We start from the raw sequence: 18,491 nt of genomic DNA, 5'->3' as shown, positions 1-18,491 counted from the left end.
GAATATACAATTCTATGTATGGGTAACCATTAATCAGCATTAATGTAGCATTAAAGACTGCTGACTGGTCTTTAAAAGACCAGATCTTGAAGAGGAAACTCAAATATTTTGGCCACCTAATGAGAAGGAAGGACTCACTGGAGGGAAGACTAATGCTGGGAACGATTAAGGGCAAAAGAAGAAGGGGACGACAGAGAATGAGGTGGCTGGATGGAGTCACCAAAGCAGTCAGCGTGAGCTTAAATGGACTCCAGAGAATGGTAGAGGACAGGAAGGCCTGGAGGAGTGTTGTCCATAGGTCAGACATGACTTCACAACTAACAACAACTATGTAGCATTATAACTTGCCAGCAGACAAAAAATGCAATTGTAAGAAGAACTATAACTACTACTGAATACAACTGCCATACCTAAATACCAATAACTCTTAATAGAGCCAGTTTGGTCTAGTGCAGTGTTTCTCAAACTTGGTGACTTTAAGTCCTGTGGACTTCAACTCCCAGAATCCCCCAGCCAGCATAGCTGGCTGGGAAATTCTGGGAGTTGAAGTCCACAGGACTTAAAGTCACCAAGTTTGAGAAACACTGGTCTAGTGGTTAAGAGTGAGTTCTAATCCCGCCTTAGGCATGACAGCCAGCTGGGCCATTCACTCATTCTCAGCCCAACCCATTTCACAGGATTCTTGTTGGGAGGAACAGAAGTTGTGTGTTTGCTGCTTTGAGTTATTTATAAAAAAATAACTATAAAGGAGGGATATAAACAAATAAAATCTTGCCAAAGATGGAAACCTTGCCATGGACTTAACCTGAAGGTTCTTACCGTGCACCCTCATTTCTAAGTATCCTCTAACTCTGCTGATCAAGTCAGAGGGAGGACGTTCTCCAGAAAGCCCTGCTCCTGCTTCATGGGTATAGATGTCCAGAAGTAGCATTTCATTCAGCATAACTTGGCGCAGCTTTGGAGAAAACTCAGTCACAAGTTCGAGACAAGCAGCAAAAAGTTGCTTGACATGGACAAAATCCTGCAACAAAAAGCAATAGGTTTTGTTGTTGTCGTCGTCATATTTACAAACATGATTAGCAATGCTGAGATATTATAGCAGAAGACAGGTGCTTGTGGCATTTTACATGTTAAACTTTCTACAATACAACTACTTATTACAGTTCACAGAAATTTAGTTCTAAATTTCTCTTGCATTCAGGAGATATCTGACAAATCGTATGTCTTTCTTAGCATGTGCTGATGTATTTTAAAAAGGCAGGCCAACAACTACAGAACTAAGACATGAGACATGAGAAAAATAAGAGAAATAAGCAAGTAAACTTTACAATATATTTAATCTTTCACACTATAGAGACCCTGGTCTGTATATTCATGTTAATAAGATGATCTTTTTTGCACAAGCCATATTTTTTTTAATCAAAATTCAAAATACTATTATGGCATTTTAATTACAAGGCATTTTTTCTTTGTGGCCTTTCAGAATACCAACAAGCAATCTTTCTCACCTTAATTGTACTGCAATGTAGTCCTTTTGCCATCAAGATGTAGACCAAATCTCTAGTCAAATTATCTTTAATTCCTAGGATAACATTGCCATAAACATTTGGAACTTCCCACTAGGAAAAAAAACCCATATATTATATTTTTACATAATTTTAACCACATATCATTACCGTATTTTTTGAAGTATAAGACGCACCAAGGTTTTGAAGAGGCAAATTAAAAAAAAACTTTTTTCACTCTGCAAACCTCCCAAAAATGGCCCGATTCCCCCCCCCCAAAAGGCAAGAATAGTGTTTAGGGGGCTTGCATAGTGCTCGGGGGGGGGGGGGGGCAAAAACGAGGAACAAACAGCCCATTTTTCGCAAAAACGGGCCCATTTTTCATTAAAAACAGGGCATGGATAGCCTTTAGAAAGCTTATAGAGTGCTCCTTGGGGCTGGAGGGGGGGTTAAAATTGAACAAAAAACAGTCTGTTTTCTCTAAAAGCTTCCTACAAGCTATGCACGGCCATTTTGGTGAAGGGGGCGGGGGTTCGGGAGGCCAAAAATGCTGTATTCAGTGTATAAGACGCACCCAGATTTTCACCCTCTTTTTTGAGGGAAAAGGGTGCGTCTTATACTCCGAAAAATACGGTAGATTCATCATCTTTAAAGAAAAGAAAGTACCTTATTAGAAACTGTCCAGAAATGGCGTTCAGATGTCATACCATGTAATTCAATTAAAATCTGGCGGATTCTCCAAGGATCCAGTGATAAAATAAGCTGATGTTCCAACTGACCAATATTGACACTTGCCGAAGCTGGGAAAAAAAATATTGCTGAGAAATTGATAAGTGACCATTAAGTGTAAGAATGGACAAGATCCGTTCAAAAGTTAAGAAATTGGATAGCTTAACCTTTGCATTATATCCAGCTGAAATTAGTGTAATGACACCATCACCGTATTTTTTGGAGTATAAGATGCTCTGAAGTATAAGACGCACCTAGATTTTGGGGACGAAAACAAGGGAAAAATATCTGCCTCTGCCTCTCAGCAATTTGCCTCCTTGCAACAAACAGTACAGACAATATACACTGTGTGTAGTGTTATATTTCAGACTATACTTGTACAGATGCTGTTAAAATTGATGTGCTTTCTGGAAGTATAGTTATTCTCTGCTATTTAAAAGAATAGCACTTTTTAAAACAATAGCACTGGGCCTCTTCAGATCAAGCATTTATTTTAAAAAGCTTCTTCATTTTGTTAAGTTGTCTAGAATAATAATAAAGGAGTCTTTAAAAATAAGTCTAATAATTTGAACATTCTATAGGCATTTATAGTTGTTGACTTACCTCCTTGCAGCAAACAGCCTGATTAGCACCAAAGAAAAAAAAATCTGCCTCCCAGCAATTTGCCACGTGGAGCAAACAGCAAGTTTCGCTTTCAATTTCTCCCGATCATCAGCTGTTACAGGCTGCAGGGATTGCTATACCTTATTGAAGCCTCTGCAAGTCCCTGTTTGCTGCAAAGAGACAAACTGCTGGGAGGCAGAGGCCAAAGGATTGGGGTCGGTGGGTGGGTGGGGCTACATTCAGTGTATAAGACTCACCCAAATTTTCACCTTCTTTTAGGGGGGGGAAAGGTGTGTCTTATACTCCAAAAAATATGGTAAATAAAACATTATATTTTCTGTCTGAAGGCAGGAGGAAGGCAGAGAATGCATTTTGTATGTACATGCTCTAAAGACATACTGCTTTTGAATAACTAAATTAAATTAAATTGATAATGGACTTTTCAGAGTACATACATAATTGTATGTAAGGGTATAAGCATGCTTATTATACTGTTGTTTCATGATTCTCAAAACAGGATAATGGTTTGTTCATGGTCTTAGAGAAATTTGTCAGAACACAGAGCCACTTTGTTCTCTTTCTTATCTTAGAGCAGTGGTGTCAAACTCAATGCCCCCGGGCCAAATCCGGCCCGTGGGATGCTTAGATCTGGCCTGGGAGCCATCTTGGAAAAAGTGAAGGACCAGCCTGCTGTGCCTCTGCCAGCAAAACCGGAGCTGTTTTCGCTGGCGGAGGGCTACAAGAGGCCATCATGGCCAAAAATGGAGCCTTGACAAGTGACGTCAAGTTGGCCATGCCCACCCTGGATGGACGGACGGACGGACGGACGGACGGACACACACACACACACACAGTCCCCCAAGGTCAAACACAGCCCTCAATGAAATTGAGTTTGACAACCCTGTCTTAGAGAATCCCAGTCTCTCCCTATGCCTTTTCCATTTGACCCAACTAGATACATCATCCAATTATAATGCTGAAAAATAAGCAAAAGAACAAGGTTGTCAGAGCTTCCATCTTTGCTACTCTCTGTTAAGCCTGCTGGCATCCTGCCATAAATGGAGGGAGGGAGTTCAAAGCAGTAAAGGGATGGTGTAAGTGTCCACAATATCAGTCAAACTAGTAAGAAGGTTCCAATCAAAGAGTCGCTGAGGATATTTTGCATAAAACCTTTTAACTAATTTGTCTGCACTGTCATTGTAGGAACCTACCCACTTTGCATCAGCTGAGGGATACCTTTTCCACTGCACTAAACATTGTAATTTCCCCTTAAAACATCTTGACTCCAGTATCCTCTTTATCTCATTGTGTTCCCCTCCCCCATTATCTCCTCGACTGGACTTAGGTTGGAGCCTTGGAAGATCTTCAATAAGAGTGGGGGGGGGGGAAGAGATGTGCAGCAGGTCAAGACGACAGTAGATACATGTATGGTGGGAGGGGGTAGCTGTGACAGGAACCAAACATGTTAAACTGGATTGATCCAGCTGCTTCGAGGACACCTGGCATGGGAAAAAATGTAAAGCCATTGCAGGATGCGCCCATCAGAACGGTTCCCAAAACAACGCACCAGCATGCTATTGGACAATGACAATTTGGTCAAGGGGAAAGCCACGAAAGGGAAAACTTTGTAGTCTTTGCGCAGGAGACCTTAGTTCTAGTCTTGCTTTGTTTGCAACCACTAATCCTAGTAAAAGAACCTATCCCTTCCACCAAAGGAAGTCGAGGGTCATTCTTTCCAAGGGTTCTAGGTGGGGCAAGCCTGAAAAAGTTACATATCCTCCATCTCAAGTCCAAAAGATTGCACTGATTTATATACTGATCCTCCTGATAATAGCAGGGAAAACAAGCAGAAAAGCATCTCATTGCAATAGCTATAAATTTAGGTGTTCCTCTCAGGTGTTTGCTTACAAGGAAAACTAATCAGTAAAAGAAGTTAAATAACCTGTAGGCTTGATATCCAATACTAAGCTATAAATACTCATTTTTTTTTCTGATGTATAGAAAGATTAACCATGGCCAATTAAAGTATGTATAATCATGTAACTGTTAAAAAAAACCCACCATGTCAATACAACAAGCTGCATTAGCTGACCACAGTAAAAATATTCTTACTGTAATTTTTTATTCCACCACTAAAAAAAATGTGAATAATTTAAGGGAGTGGGAGAAATTACCTGGAATATCATAAAATGAAGTTATCAGCTTAGTGCCTAAATTGACTCGAAGTGACCTTTTCCTCATCTGATCAATGAGCAGCTTTCGTTCATCATCTTTCAATAAAGCTATGAAGAGCTCATGGGAGGAAATCATGAAGACAAACTGGAGATCTTCCAAACCCAGACAGAGATTCCTGCACAGAATTAAAAGGCAAATGCTTATGGAAAAAGAAATGACAACTTCTTTCTTCAGTTTGTTGGGTTAATAATACTTAAGAAATTCATCTATCAATGAATTCTTAACATAGATATCTTACAATGAATCACACTTCCAATTCAATCACATCATTTCCTCAGATAACCGTATTTTTCGGTCTATAAGACACGCTATTTTCACTTCCAAAAGTGGGTGGAAATGTGTGTCTTAAAGAGAAAATGTTGCCAACGCCCCTCCCACCCGCCGACCCCCACCCTTCGGCCTCTGCCTGCCAGCAATTTGCCTCTGTGGGCCCCATTTTTTGGCCCATTCCAGGCAGCAGGAATCGCCACCGCTGCCTATTCCTGCCGCCTGCAACAGGCTGAAAATGGGGTGCGTGGAGGCCAAAAACAGGATGCACAGACACCGAAAATGAGGTGCTCAGAGGTGGCAATAGGTGGCAGTGGCGATGGGCGGCGATTCCCGCAGCTGGAACAGCTGATAGGTGGTATTCCGGGAGGCAGATCCAACTGCCAATCAGCTGTTCGTGCTAAATCAGGCTATGCTGAAGCTGATCAGGCTGTTTGCTTCAAGAAGGCAAATTGCTGGCAGGCAGAGCCAGGGGTAGATTTTTTTTTTCTTGATTTCCTCCCACAAAGCTAGGTGCATCTTAAAGTCCAAAGCATGTTATAGCCTAAAAACTACAGTATATTAATGAAAGCTGCATGATTGTAGGAAAAGTAGCTGTTTGAATAAGCTACTAATAAGATGCATATGAGTATATTTTTCTCCTTCAAAAACAAAACATCCTCTCTAATTTTCTCTTATATGGTTCTCTCTTCAGAAGCCATCAGAATTGTTTCGCTATCCTGTACCAACAAAATTACTGTCCAATTTTTAACACAGTATAAATTCTTATCACACACTTACTTTAGAAAATAAGCCATTTTTCTTTTTGAAGATTCTGATGCATTTTCTACATGTATTGATTTTGAACACACCTAAGAAGTTTAAATATTGAATAATTAAATCGCAAGAAAAATCCAGCAAACTCTTTAGAAAAACAAAGTATGCATTTTTTTGAATGGTGTATATTCTTTTGAACGTTGTTGATATCATTATGCAGTTATATTTTGAATGAACAAAGCATTTTCTCTATATAGTTTTTGTTACAAATTAGAAAATCCACACATATAGGCCCTAGAATAGCAAAGGGTTAAAAAATGCTTATTCTATATGGAGGAGGAAAGAGAAAGGTCTCATTTCACATAATGCAGCCGTATGTTTCTTTCAACTGATGGATTTTTGTTTGTCTACTAGTATAACTTGAGACATCTGCATATGTTATGTTGATAATCCCCACCAATAATTAACCAAAATCAGAAATATAGAAAAAGCCCCTTGATAAAAATCTTAAAATGAGTTCGAAGCTCATAAATAGGCAACATGCCAAGTTAGAGATATTAAAAAAATCTGCCTTAAAAGATGCCTTTAAAAGAAATAGCAGGCTTGTCTTCAGATTTTTAAAGGAACATTAAACATTAATAATGAAATACAGGTACATGTATGTGTATATGTGTTAAATCTAAAATTGGGAATATTTTTACCTCCAGGAGAAAGTCTATTTTTTCTTTGGTAGGTCTAATAAGCATCTGGGTAAACTGGACGCCAACTGGACGACCCTGCATCACATCACAAATACTGTTGCATGCGCAAACCTTGAAATATACTTCATCAAGAACTTCATCTCTGTGTAAAATAAAAAATAAACCAAGGCAAATTGGCACACAAAAAACTTACAAGACCAAGTCAAGATACTGTTTTTATATCCTAGTATAACAACCAACTGTACATATGCAATACACATATGCAATACATATTATACCACAGGATAAGTAACATTAAACAAAGCACAGAAACGGGTAAGAAAAGCATGCGAAAGAAATTAAGACAAGAAAAAACATAAAAAAGGAAAGAAAAGAGAATTTTAAAAAACTCTACACCATCCACTGTACTTCTCCCTAACTTTCTATCCTTGCAAATTATTTTTCTTTCTCTGGGTTTGAACAACACCTTCTCTTCTTGAAACTTTTCACCTCTCTCCTTTTGACTGCATCTGGTGACAATTTTCTTCAATCTTTTTCTAGATCTTGATCCATCACTCTTTCTTTGTATATCTGCACTACAATTTAATATTCATTCATTCTCTTTATATTTATGTGTGTAAAGATAAACATTTTGTGTGTCTGTGTGTGAATACATGTGTGTGTGTGTGTATACAGTGGTCATTTACTTTGGTATTTTACATTCATTCAAGTCTCCTTCATTCTCGATTTTATCTCTTCCTCTTTTACCACAACACATTCTTTAAATTACCTATTCATATTGCATCCAGATATATCCAATTTTCATTTCCATATAGTGGTGGAATGCAGGACACTTTTATCCTCTGCCACTTTTCTCTCTTTTGGCAAACATTGATTTCTTGCAACAGCCTACTATTATTGTCTTTTTACTAACTTCTTAAAATTTCTCCACTTTCCCACCTTATTTACTAAAGGTATACAAATTTATATACTTGCTCTAATATTTGCCATTTATGAACAACATGAAGCCATTCACTCCATTTTCCTTGGGAGATAACAATAGGATTATCAGAATTTGCATTTAGCAAAAGTTCTTGACAATGATATCTAAATATCACTTTCTTGATTGAGAGCACAAGTTTACTAGAATGGTATTATGCACCACCCAGTATACAATTCAAAATAGATACCAATATTTTTTCAGCACTTTTCACCATAACAAAGTTGTTTCACAGCTATGTTCTGGCTTGGTAATTACTGTTTGTATACTTTCAAATTTGGAAGACATCTATTAAAGTCACAAAATATTTTTTAAAAATTTAAGCAGTTTTGGTGATCAGGCCTTTGTGATATACCAGCGATGGCGAACCTTTTTTGGCTCGCGTGCCACAAGTGAGGGGAGTGCAGGGGGGGTTGTGTGCGGGCGTGCCACACCCATAATGCAATGTGTGACCCCCCCAGTGCGCATGCGCGCACAACGCACGCCCCCCCATTTTTACATGCTTTTTTCACCCTCCCCAGGCTCCAGAGGCTTTATAGGAGCCTGGGGAGGGCGAAAAGAGCCTCCCCCGCCCCCCCCCGAGGCCCTTCCGGGTTGCTCGGAGGGTCATTTTAAGTGCCCCGAAGGCTTCAGGGAAGCCTCCGGACGGTCCCTGAAGCTTCCGGAGGGCCTCCGGGGGGGCGGGGGAGGCTCTTTTTGCCCTCCCCAGGGGCCTATAAAGCCTCTGGAGCCTGGGGAGGGCGAAAAATGGCTTTTAAAAAGGTGAAAGCTGGCCAGCACGTGCATGCGTGCTGGCCAGCTGACAGGGGAGCGCCTCGCGTGCCTTGACAAATGGCTCCGTGTGCCACTTGTGGCACGCGTGCCATAGGTTCACCATCACTGTGATATACCATTCCATCTAACAAGCAGAATTCAGACAAAATTATCCAGTGTCAAGTTTATTACTAAGACTGAAACAATCAACTTAAAGGCAGAGGTTGCTCAGAACTCCATCTACTCTGCTAGGCTTGACAACTAATTAATAGATGGGGGTCAAAGCAGTTATCTCCTTCAATGTATGCCTCACCCTTGTTGAGCCTTCTGGGAGAGCTGCCTTAAGACCGACTGTCTGAACTGAATTGGTAAAGAGGGCATTTGGTTGTCTTCAAGGAAAATCTTCACCAGTTCCTAGAACAAAAACATAGGCACTACTTGCATGTTTTAAATCAAAATGCATGTCCTTCAACTTCAGCCCTGCAAAGCAGCGAAAAGAGAGTTCATATGGAAACAAAAGCTTTACACCACCAATTCACTGTGTGGTGTTGAGCTGTCAATTTTGTTTTGCCTAATACACATCACAGATTTGTTGTGAAGATGTCCTAAGTTCCTTGGAAGAAAGATGGACCAGAAACAGAATCAGTAACAAGGACACAAAAAACCCAAAACACTAATGTTAACCAATCAACAGAAGCTATGCTCAACCCTTCAATAATTATTTGGAATGACTTTGAGAAATGAATATTATATTGCTGCCTTGAGTCGCCATGGGCAAATAGGAAGCAATATAAATTTGTATATAAAAATGATAAATAAAAAATAATACTACTAACCTGCCTTCTTTGAACAACACAAGCAAGTGGCTAAAGATCTTACAATAAAAGATGCAGTATCTACTTCAAGGATCAAGATATATAAATGCTTTTAATAGCACTGAGTTTATGAAGACTTGACTTGACAGTGGTGATATAATGATATCGTAACGACAGCTACAAGAGCATTGCCTGCTGTGCAGACAGTTTACCTGGTAATTGCCAGATCTTAAGCAGCTATGAATTTGACTGTAGGGAGTTGATGGTTGTGAACTACTATCAGAAGGGGCAAGAACGCCACAAGCTTGGCAGTAACCAGCTAGCCTTTTTTCATCTATCATGCAATGAAGTGATGAGTCAATCTAGAAAATACAATGTTATCAAAGTTGTAAAAATGTAACAAACACTTCCAGCATTTTATTCTTCAAGGCAAACATCTTTCATAGAGGCTTATTTCTCAAATGCCTATGGAAACAGGTGTGATAATTTTCCAAGAATCATTACAATGTTGTTGTCATTGTTATCAGTATTTATTTACCATCCTTCTTCTAAAAGATACCAGGTCAGTTTGCAACATAGTATAACTTTGTTATGTACAATTTAAAACATCCTACTAGTTTAAAAAGAAACAAAATCACAACAATGGAAAGATTACTACTGTATTTTTCAGAGAATAAGATGCAAAAAAGAGGCTGAAAATCTGGGTGCGTCTTATACACTGAATACAGTATTTTTGGCCTCCCGAAACCCTGCCCCCTTCACCAAAATGGCCATGCATAGCCTTATGGAGGCTTTCGGAGAGCTCCTGGGGGCTAGGGAGGGCAGAAATTAGCAAAAAATGGGCTGCTTTTTGCTTAATTTTGCCACCCCCCAGCAGGCTGTTTTTTTCTCGTCGTCCCCCTGCCTGCCTGAGCAATCTACAAGCCTCCTAAAGGCTAATCATGGTTTTGTTTTTTTTGAAAAAAAAACAGGCCCGTTTTAGCAAAAAACGGGCCATTTTGGGGAGGTTTGTAGAGTGCAAAACCTTTTTTTTTAAATTTGCCTCTTCAAAACCTTGGTGTGTCTTATACGCCGAAAAATACAGTAGCTTGAACAAATGTCTTTATCTTCTAGTAATCTGAGAATTAGCCAGTCTTGTGAAATGATAGGCACTTTCTTGAAATTTGCAATGAAGCTTCTAAATGGATTTCCATTTTCTGTAAAAGCAGGATTCATTTCTTTCTTTACTCACCTTTGAAATCAATTCCTTGGTTCTAAAAAATTTATCTCTGGCATTCCTATATAAATCAAAGTTTGTGGAACCTTGCTGGAAGTAGATAGCCCCTAAATCGTAGCATACCTGAAACAGAGCCAAAAAAAAAAAACATTATAGTAGAATATTTTAATCCCTGTTGGAATCCTCAAAAGAAATCCTAAAGCAACTATTTCATGAGCAGAGAGAAAATCTTTGCCCTACCTACCTACTACGTTAAAGATGTGCTTTCCTTCTCTTTCCAAACATTTGCAAATAATTCAGCCTTGAAACAATACAACAATTGTAAAACTGACTATTCTTCACGTTTTCCAAACACTGGAAAGGTGTTTTGAAACTATTTGATGCAATCTTCAAATATAGAATGTCAAGGATGATTGATGGCATCATGAATTATTTTAAAATGAATTTCATTTTTGAATCCCCAATTAAAGGTAGTCCTCAATTTATAACAATTACAGTACAACTGGAATTTTGATTGCTAAATAATGTGGTTGCTAAACAAGTCCTTTTTACAACCATTTTTACTATGGCTGTTAAATAAATCATGTGTTCATTAAGCAAATCTGGCTTCCCCAACTGACTTTGATTGTTGGAAACTGGCTGGGAAGGTCACAAATCTTACTCGGGTGGCTGTATGGATGCAACTCCTGTAAATGCACACTGGTTGCCAAATGCCCTCTTTATTTATGAATAAAAAATAATTTGTGATCACATAATCGTGGGTGGTAGTGATAGGCATAATTCAAAAACAGCTCATAATTCACTTTTTCCAAGGCTGTCATTAACTGAAAACTATTGTTATACAAACTATCATCAAGTCAAGGACAACCTGCATATTTTAAGAACATCTTCAAACAAAACTTCAACCTACCTGGCACTGCATTTCCTCGGTGCTGATACTTAAGCCGGCTGCAGAACTCTCTGTCTCTCCATTAACCATACCAGGTTCCATAGCTAGCAGATCTAATGTCCTTATTGTGTGAATGTATAGGTCCTTGTTTAATTTGAGTGCTCCTTCTAAAACCAGAATGGAATCAGCAGCCTGCTCTTTTAGCTGGAACAACCCAAAGGGATGCAAATGTTTAGTTATTACCAGCTGTGTTGATTACTTAAGATAAAATGCTGTACTTCTCTAATTCAAGCTACCTCAAATTTTACACTAATAAATGTCAATCATCCCCAGGTCAAATATCTCACATACTCAGTTATCTCCAAATAACCATTTAATATTCTCGGAGCTAGGAATGAGAAAGCTCATCATCATCACCCTGTAGGAGAGGAGGAGCCAATGTCGTGGCGAGACGATGTGCAATCTCAATGCTCCGAGATTGCAGTCGATACTTTTGCCGCTGGGTGGTCCAAACGGACCTAAACCTTCCCGCAGAGAGGGTGAACAGGAAGAATATGTCTTGCTGATCTCAGGGACATTGCAAAGTCCCTGATTGATCCAAGAGAAGTTCTTCAAGCTGGCGACAAAAAATCCAGCCATTAGGCTGATGAAGTCGGGACGGCTTCAAAACGGAAGGATACGGATCATCACCCAGTAATTGCATGAAAAGGAAAATCTCTTTATAATGAAGATTTACTTTTGGTAATGATTTTAGTTTACAGGTATTTATAAAGCAGTTTCTGTATATCAAGTGTTGTCCTGCAACACCTACAATGTCCTACCAAAGAGAAAAACACTTATTACTAATCTTGCAAAAAATGAATTTATGAATGATTTTAAATAGATAATTTATCTTTCCCTGTTAGGAAAGATGGTTTAAAAGATAAACAGATCAACTTTGCATTGTGAGCAAGAAAATATAATTAGATCTCTCTGAAATTCATGAGGTAAGCAATTATTTCTACCACCGCTAATGTGATTCGGGTTTCTACAGAGCAATTTGAATGATACATATTACAACTACTGTACCTCTGTTGTTTTCAATATTTTGCCCTTGGGAGACAGTGTATAAAGTAGATTTTTCTTCTCCTCTACCAATACTAATCAGATAGACATGCTGGAGTAAACTGCACAGTTCTGCAACTATCATTTTGTGGCCTAGTTCCTTGCAAAACATCCTTATTCTACCTTATTATGTGATTCTTCTCTATTGTATGAATTAAGTCAAAAGGCTAAAAGTATAAAACATTTCTGAAAGAAATTTCTTACATAAACGTCACAAATTCAACATATCCAATGGAGTTGGAGTTAGAAGTAAGATGCTCCAATTGTCACAGTAAAGATATCAAATGCCATTTTTATATGAGAAAAGTCCTAACATTAGCACTTTTCCTGAATAATTGAATCAACTAACTTCTAATAATCGGCCAGACAGTGTCGGCTAGCAACCCCCAGGGGGAGAGCCTTCTCTGTGGGAGCGCCTTCCCTCTGGAATGAGCTGCCCCCGGAGCTTCGCATAATCCCGGACCTCCGGTCCTTCCGACGCGCCCTAAAAAGTTGGCTTTTCCAGCAAGCCGGCCTGGCCTGTTAATTTTATCTAATTTTTAAAATGTTATATTAATTCGGTTTGTTTCTTGGATTGTTTCTAATTTTCTTTTAAGTTTTGTAATATGCGTTTTTTAATGCTGTATGCCACCCTGAGTCCTTTGGGAGAAGGGCGGCATATAAATCCAATAAAACAAACAAACAATAAAACAATTGTGGATAACTTAATGAAAAGCCCTTACCACTTTCAAAATGTTATCTGTGACTTCCTTTTCTTGTTGGAACTGATTCATACTAAACAAAAAAGCCAAACACAATTGTGAAGTTATTATTCAATGCAATATCAAGTTATTGCACCATTTAGATTTCCAGTATAGCTCATGTGTTCAGCATGCAACAGATACAGTTTGGTGCGATAGTTAAGGCATCAAGATAGAAACCAGGAGATGGTGGTTTCTAATCCCACTTTAGGCATAAAGGCAGGTGGGTGATTTTGGGCCAGTCACTCTGTTTCAGCCCTAGGAAGAGGCAAAGCAAACCACTTCCAGAATCTTTCCAAGAGAACTGCAGGGACTTTCTAGGCCGTCAACAGGGATCAATACTGACACGAATCCACAAATGGATAGATAAATAAATAAGAAACAAAATGTTTTTCCTTACATTTTTTTGTAATAAATCCCATTTCAAGATTGAAAACTGAATCTGAAAGCTATTTCAGTCATTTTGCCTAAATTGTATTTGTTCTAAGACAGCGATGGCAAACCTTTTTTGGCTCGCGTGCCATAAGTGGGGGGAGCGCAGGGGGGTCGTGCGCGGGCGTGCCGCATCCATAATGCAATGTGCGACCCCCCCAGTGTGCATGCGCGCACTACAGGCATGACCCCCCCCCATTTTTTGCATTCTTTTTTCGCCCTCCCCAGGCTCCAGAGGCTTTATAGGAGCCTGGGGAGGGTGAAAAAAGCCTCCCCCCCCGGAAACCCTCCGGAGGCTTCAGGGACCTTCAGGCTTCCCTGAAGCCTCCGGGGGTCCAAAAAAGGCCCTATAAGCAAACCAGAAGTGACTTCCAGTTTGTTTGGAGAGTCATTTTGAGCGCTCCGGAGGCTTCAGGGACCTTCAGGAGCACTTAAAACGACCCTCTGAGCAAACCGGAAGTCCGTTCCCAAACTTCCGGTTTGCCCATAGGGCCAGGTTTTTGCGCTCCGGAGGCTTCAGGGAAGCTCATGGGGCCTCCGGAGGGGGGAAGCTCTTTTCGCCCTCCCCAGGCTCCTATAAAGCCTCTGGAGCCGGGGGGGGGGGGGCTTTAAAAAAGGGTGAACTCATCTCGCGTGCCCTGACAAATGGCTCCGCGTGCCACCTGTGGCACGCGTGCCATAGGTTCGCCATCCCGGTTCTAAGAGAATCAGAATTATTTTACATAAATGTGCTGTAGTCAGGGATTTTGTCCTCGTTACACTAAAAATATTTTCATACATACTTTAAAATATGCTATAAGACAGTGATGGCTAACCTTTTTGTCCTTGTGTGCCGAAAGTGCGTGCGGGTGACAGCGCACATGCGCGTGCTCACACATAATGCAATGTCCCCCCATGCACCAGCCTCCCCTGCACATATGTGAGTGAGCCCTCCATGCTCCCCCAGCCCCCCGTACATGTGCGCAACCTCCTGTGCTCCCCCCTACGCACCGTTTTGGGCCTAGCAGCTCTCCCGGAAGCCTCCTGGACCACAAATGGCCCGGCAGAGACTTGAAAATCATGTGGCCGATGGGAGGTACGTGTGCATGCACGGTGGAGCTGAGCTGGGGCGACGGCTTGCGTGCCTGCAGAAAGAGTTCTGCGTGCCACCTGTGGCAAACATGCCATAGGTTTGCCATCACGGCTATAAGACTTCAGTGGATCAGATAGCCAATTACAAGTATTTAAGTATCGAACAAGTTTAATATATATTATTTTGTTCAGACAGGTTTAGGCTGAAACAGATAAACAGACTTACACATTTAACTGAGGTGGACCAGGTTTTGCCAGTCTGACAGGAAAACTACTGTTGACTATGGTTCTGATAGCCCTATTTTTTTTAAAAAAAAGCAAAACTGTTAGCACCGAATAGTGAATTACTGTGATATCAGCATTATTTATCAGGGCTTATTTTAAAAATTAAAGCTAGTGCAAATATGACAGCAGAAGGCTGATTTGCATGTAGCACACTGGAAAAATTGTTTTCACTGATTCTTCAATCTTCTAGTTGGGATTACATAGAAATAAAACAGGGCTTAATTTCAGTTTATCAAATTTTGTAAGTTGTCATTTTTATGAATCAGGATCTGTAATCAACTGATGCTCTAAACAATTTCAAAGGAAGAGACATTAGAAACCAGCTAGCTTATTCGTTTCACAGCTTATTCTTTTGCCAGGCTAAGAATGATACGCCAACGTAATTATTAATTTATTTTTGTGTCAGCTAATCAAAAAGGGGAAAAAAAATCTATCTAGTGTGCACGTATCACTTATAAGGCTCACAAACAGAATAGGATTATAAGCCTCACAAGCAGAATAGAATTTACTTCACTCTAGTAAAGAGTTTACAAGAAAAATGAAATCTTACCATCTGTTGTAGAGCAATATAGCCATTGCAGTGGTTGGAGGTAAAGAGGCAAGGTCCATATCAATGTGTTTAGTTCCAGGAGGAACCTTACTGATGCACAGCAATTCATTTAATAGCATGTTCAATACAGGGACAGATAAACTAAAAGAAAAATAATAATAACTGAAGTTACATAGATCAGCTCTTACTTAGTTACAGAATATTACCAAAACAAAAACCGTTAAGGTTTCAATGCAGTCTTTTTGCTATTTTTATTGCACATCTAACCTAAAAGCTGGAAAACCACAGTAGCAAACATCTTTCCCAGCTCTTCTCCTATGGGAGTAGAAACTTACTGTAGTTTCTTGATTATTCATCATCACGATTACCAATGATTAATATGTCTCGAGATTGAATTTCTAGTATGTGTGCCTTTGAAATGGAAACTTCAAAATACTACTTATTTAGACAATGTGAAAATTAATACTTTTTACTGTGACAATAATTACAATTATAAAAATAATGACATAATAAACAATATTATCCAAGAAGTCAACTGATACCTTTTTTCCAGTACATCCAAATTCCACTTTAAATGTGCTGCAACCTTTAGAGCAAGTAATTTTAAAATGCGGTTTCTCTTATTATCAGGGGGAGGCTGAACTTGATTCTGTTCATTGACCAAAGGTTTGGAAGCCTGCTCCAAAAACTGAACAATTAGTTGGACTGGTGGAGGATCTGCCAAGAAAAAAAAAGTTTAAAATATGCAGTGCATTTTATGGGGAAGCAAATAAATGAAAAGTAAACAAGCAACTTTTAAAGAAACATACTGTATATACCATATTTTTCAGAGTATAAGACACACCTTTTTTTCTGTAAAAAGAGGCTGAAAATCTGGGTGCGTCTTATACACAGAATACAGCATTTTTTGCCTCCTGAAGCCCTGCCCCCTTCACCAAAATGGCCATGCATACCCTTATGGAGGCTTTCAGAGATCTCCTGGGGGCTGGGGAGGGCAGAAATAGGTGAAAAACGGGCTGTTTTTTGCCCCCCCCCCCCAGTCCCCAGCAGCACTCTATAAGCCTCCATAAGGTGATAAATGCACTTTGTTTTGATAAAAAGGCCCATTTTCGCGAAAAACAGGCTGTTTTTTGCTCGATTTTTAACCCCCTCCCCCCGGAGCACTTTGCAAGCCCTCCCAAGGGTATTCATGCCTTTTATTTGAAAAAAAACCAGCCCGGTTTGAAAGCTGTTTAGTTAGTGTGGTTGATGAGAATTACATTAGTCAAGTGCTGTCCCAGCAGAACCAAAGTTTTAGGTGCTACTGGTTGTCAGTGATTTCCTTCTCCAGCACATGGATAAATACACCTGGAAACATCTACCTACCTACCTACTCTCTCTGCCCCTACTTATTTCTCTCTCTCCGCCCCTCTATCTACCTATCTACCTACCTACTCTCTCTCTCTCCCCCTACCTATCTTCTGCATTTCTCTCTCTATATCTATCTATCTATTTCTCTCTATCCCCCTACCTACCTATCTACACACTCTCTCTCCCCACCTACCTACTGTATTTCTCCCCCCCTTACCTATCTACTGTATTTCTCTCTATATATATTTCTCTCTATCCCTCTACCTACTCTCTCTCCCCCTACCTATCTACTGTATTTCTCTCTCTATCCCTCTACCTACCTACCTATCTACACACTCTCTCTCCCTACCTACCTACTGTATTTCTCTCTCTCCCCCCCTTACCTATCTACTGTATTTCTCTATTTTTCTCTCTATCCCTCTACCTACCAACCTACCTACTCTCTCCCTATCTATCTACTGTATTTCTCTCTGTCTCTCTCTATTTCTCTCTCTCCCTCTACCTACCTATCTACACTCTCTCTCCCTACCTACCTACCTACCTACCTACCTACCTACCTACTATATTTCTCTCTCCCTCTCTCTCTCTCCCCTTATCTACCTACTACCTAACTACTCTCCCTCTCCCTATCTATCTACTGTATTTCTCTCTCTATGCCTCTGCCTATCTACTTTTTTTTAAAAAAATTGCCTCTTCAAAACCTGGGTGTGTCTTATATTCCAGTACGTCTTATACTCCGAAAAATATGGTAGGTATAATTTTTGTCTAAAAGAAAACTTCATGAAATCATTGATGTCACTGCTTTTACTGTCATTTACTAACTATATCATTGTCATATTCAAGCAAATATATATACATTTATTTTTATGTATACGAGTATACATAAAACCCAATACATTATGTCGTGTGGACCTTAAAGAAGATTTAAGTGCAAGTAGGGAGAAGCAAATACCTACTACTGCTTTTATTTCATCATTGGATAAAAGAGGAATCCTACAAAATTTAATAAGAATCCTAATAGGCCCCACAGAATGGCCCCATAGTCCTCTTATCATCTGCAATAATTTAAGAAAATAGAAGTTTTAGCTCTGAACAACAGCCTTATTTACCAGGGGAAGCTTTTTTCAGGTGTTTCTCCAACAGAGACTCTTCTAGCAGGAACTCAAACCAGGAAGTCTGTGGGGGCGTGCATGGTCGGCTAGATGTGGCTGCCTCCCGATCAACAGCTTCTACACTCATCTTCCTTTCTTGAATCCCTCTGAGCAATTTTTTGGGCCAGGACTCTGATTTAGAAGCAACATGGATTATATCAGAACACAATTGCTTCACGAGATATAAAAGTTTAATTGCAAATCTTTTCATCCAGACTTGATTTCACAATCCAAATATAACAAACTGGGATCTCATATCTAGAGAAACTTTTCATCAAATTTACAGGACAGAATTTTTATAATAAACTGTTGGGAATAGCATCCCAGCCTTCATAAGACTGCAGCTTCCTTGGCAACTTT

General features: G+C 39.7%; 1 protein-coding gene across 1 annotated transcript in view; it reads right to left on the bottom strand.

The window, feature by feature from the left end:
• The window catches only part of INTS8 (integrator complex subunit 8), a 31,964-nt gene that overhangs the window by 11,322 nt on the left and 2,151 nt on the right, over positions 1-18,491 (bottom strand). The window contains exons 2-16 of the mRNA XM_081949845.1: positions 18,090-18,263; positions 16,173-16,347; positions 15,631-15,771; positions 15,022-15,093; positions 13,275-13,326; positions 11,470-11,652; positions 10,575-10,682; positions 9,556-9,705; positions 8,842-8,942; positions 6,797-6,938; positions 6,120-6,190; positions 5,012-5,187; positions 2,172-2,305; positions 1,509-1,619; positions 820-1,021 (exon numbers count right to left, since the gene is read on the bottom strand). Coding sequence (XP_081805971.1) covers positions 820-1,021; positions 1,509-1,619; positions 2,172-2,305; positions 5,012-5,187; positions 6,120-6,190; positions 6,797-6,938; positions 8,842-8,942; positions 9,556-9,705; positions 10,575-10,682; positions 11,470-11,652; positions 13,275-13,326; positions 15,022-15,093; positions 15,631-15,771; positions 16,173-16,347; positions 18,090-18,219 — 1,948 coding nt within the window. The 5' untranslated portion in view covers positions 18,220-18,263. The remainder of the gene's footprint in view (positions 1-819; positions 1,022-1,508; positions 1,620-2,171; positions 2,306-5,011; positions 5,188-6,119; positions 6,191-6,796; positions 6,939-8,841; positions 8,943-9,555; positions 9,706-10,574; positions 10,683-11,469; positions 11,653-13,274; positions 13,327-15,021; positions 15,094-15,630; positions 15,772-16,172; positions 16,348-18,089; positions 18,264-18,491) is intronic.

Source organism: Natrix helvetica (assembly GCF_964273705.1).
Source record: "Natrix helvetica genome assembly, chromosome: 4".
NCBI classification, from domain to species: Eukaryota; Metazoa; Chordata; class Lepidosauria; order Squamata; family Natricidae; genus Natrix; species Natrix helvetica.
Note: the sequence above shows the minus strand (reverse complement) of the source record. Positions and strands in the feature narration are given on the sequence as shown.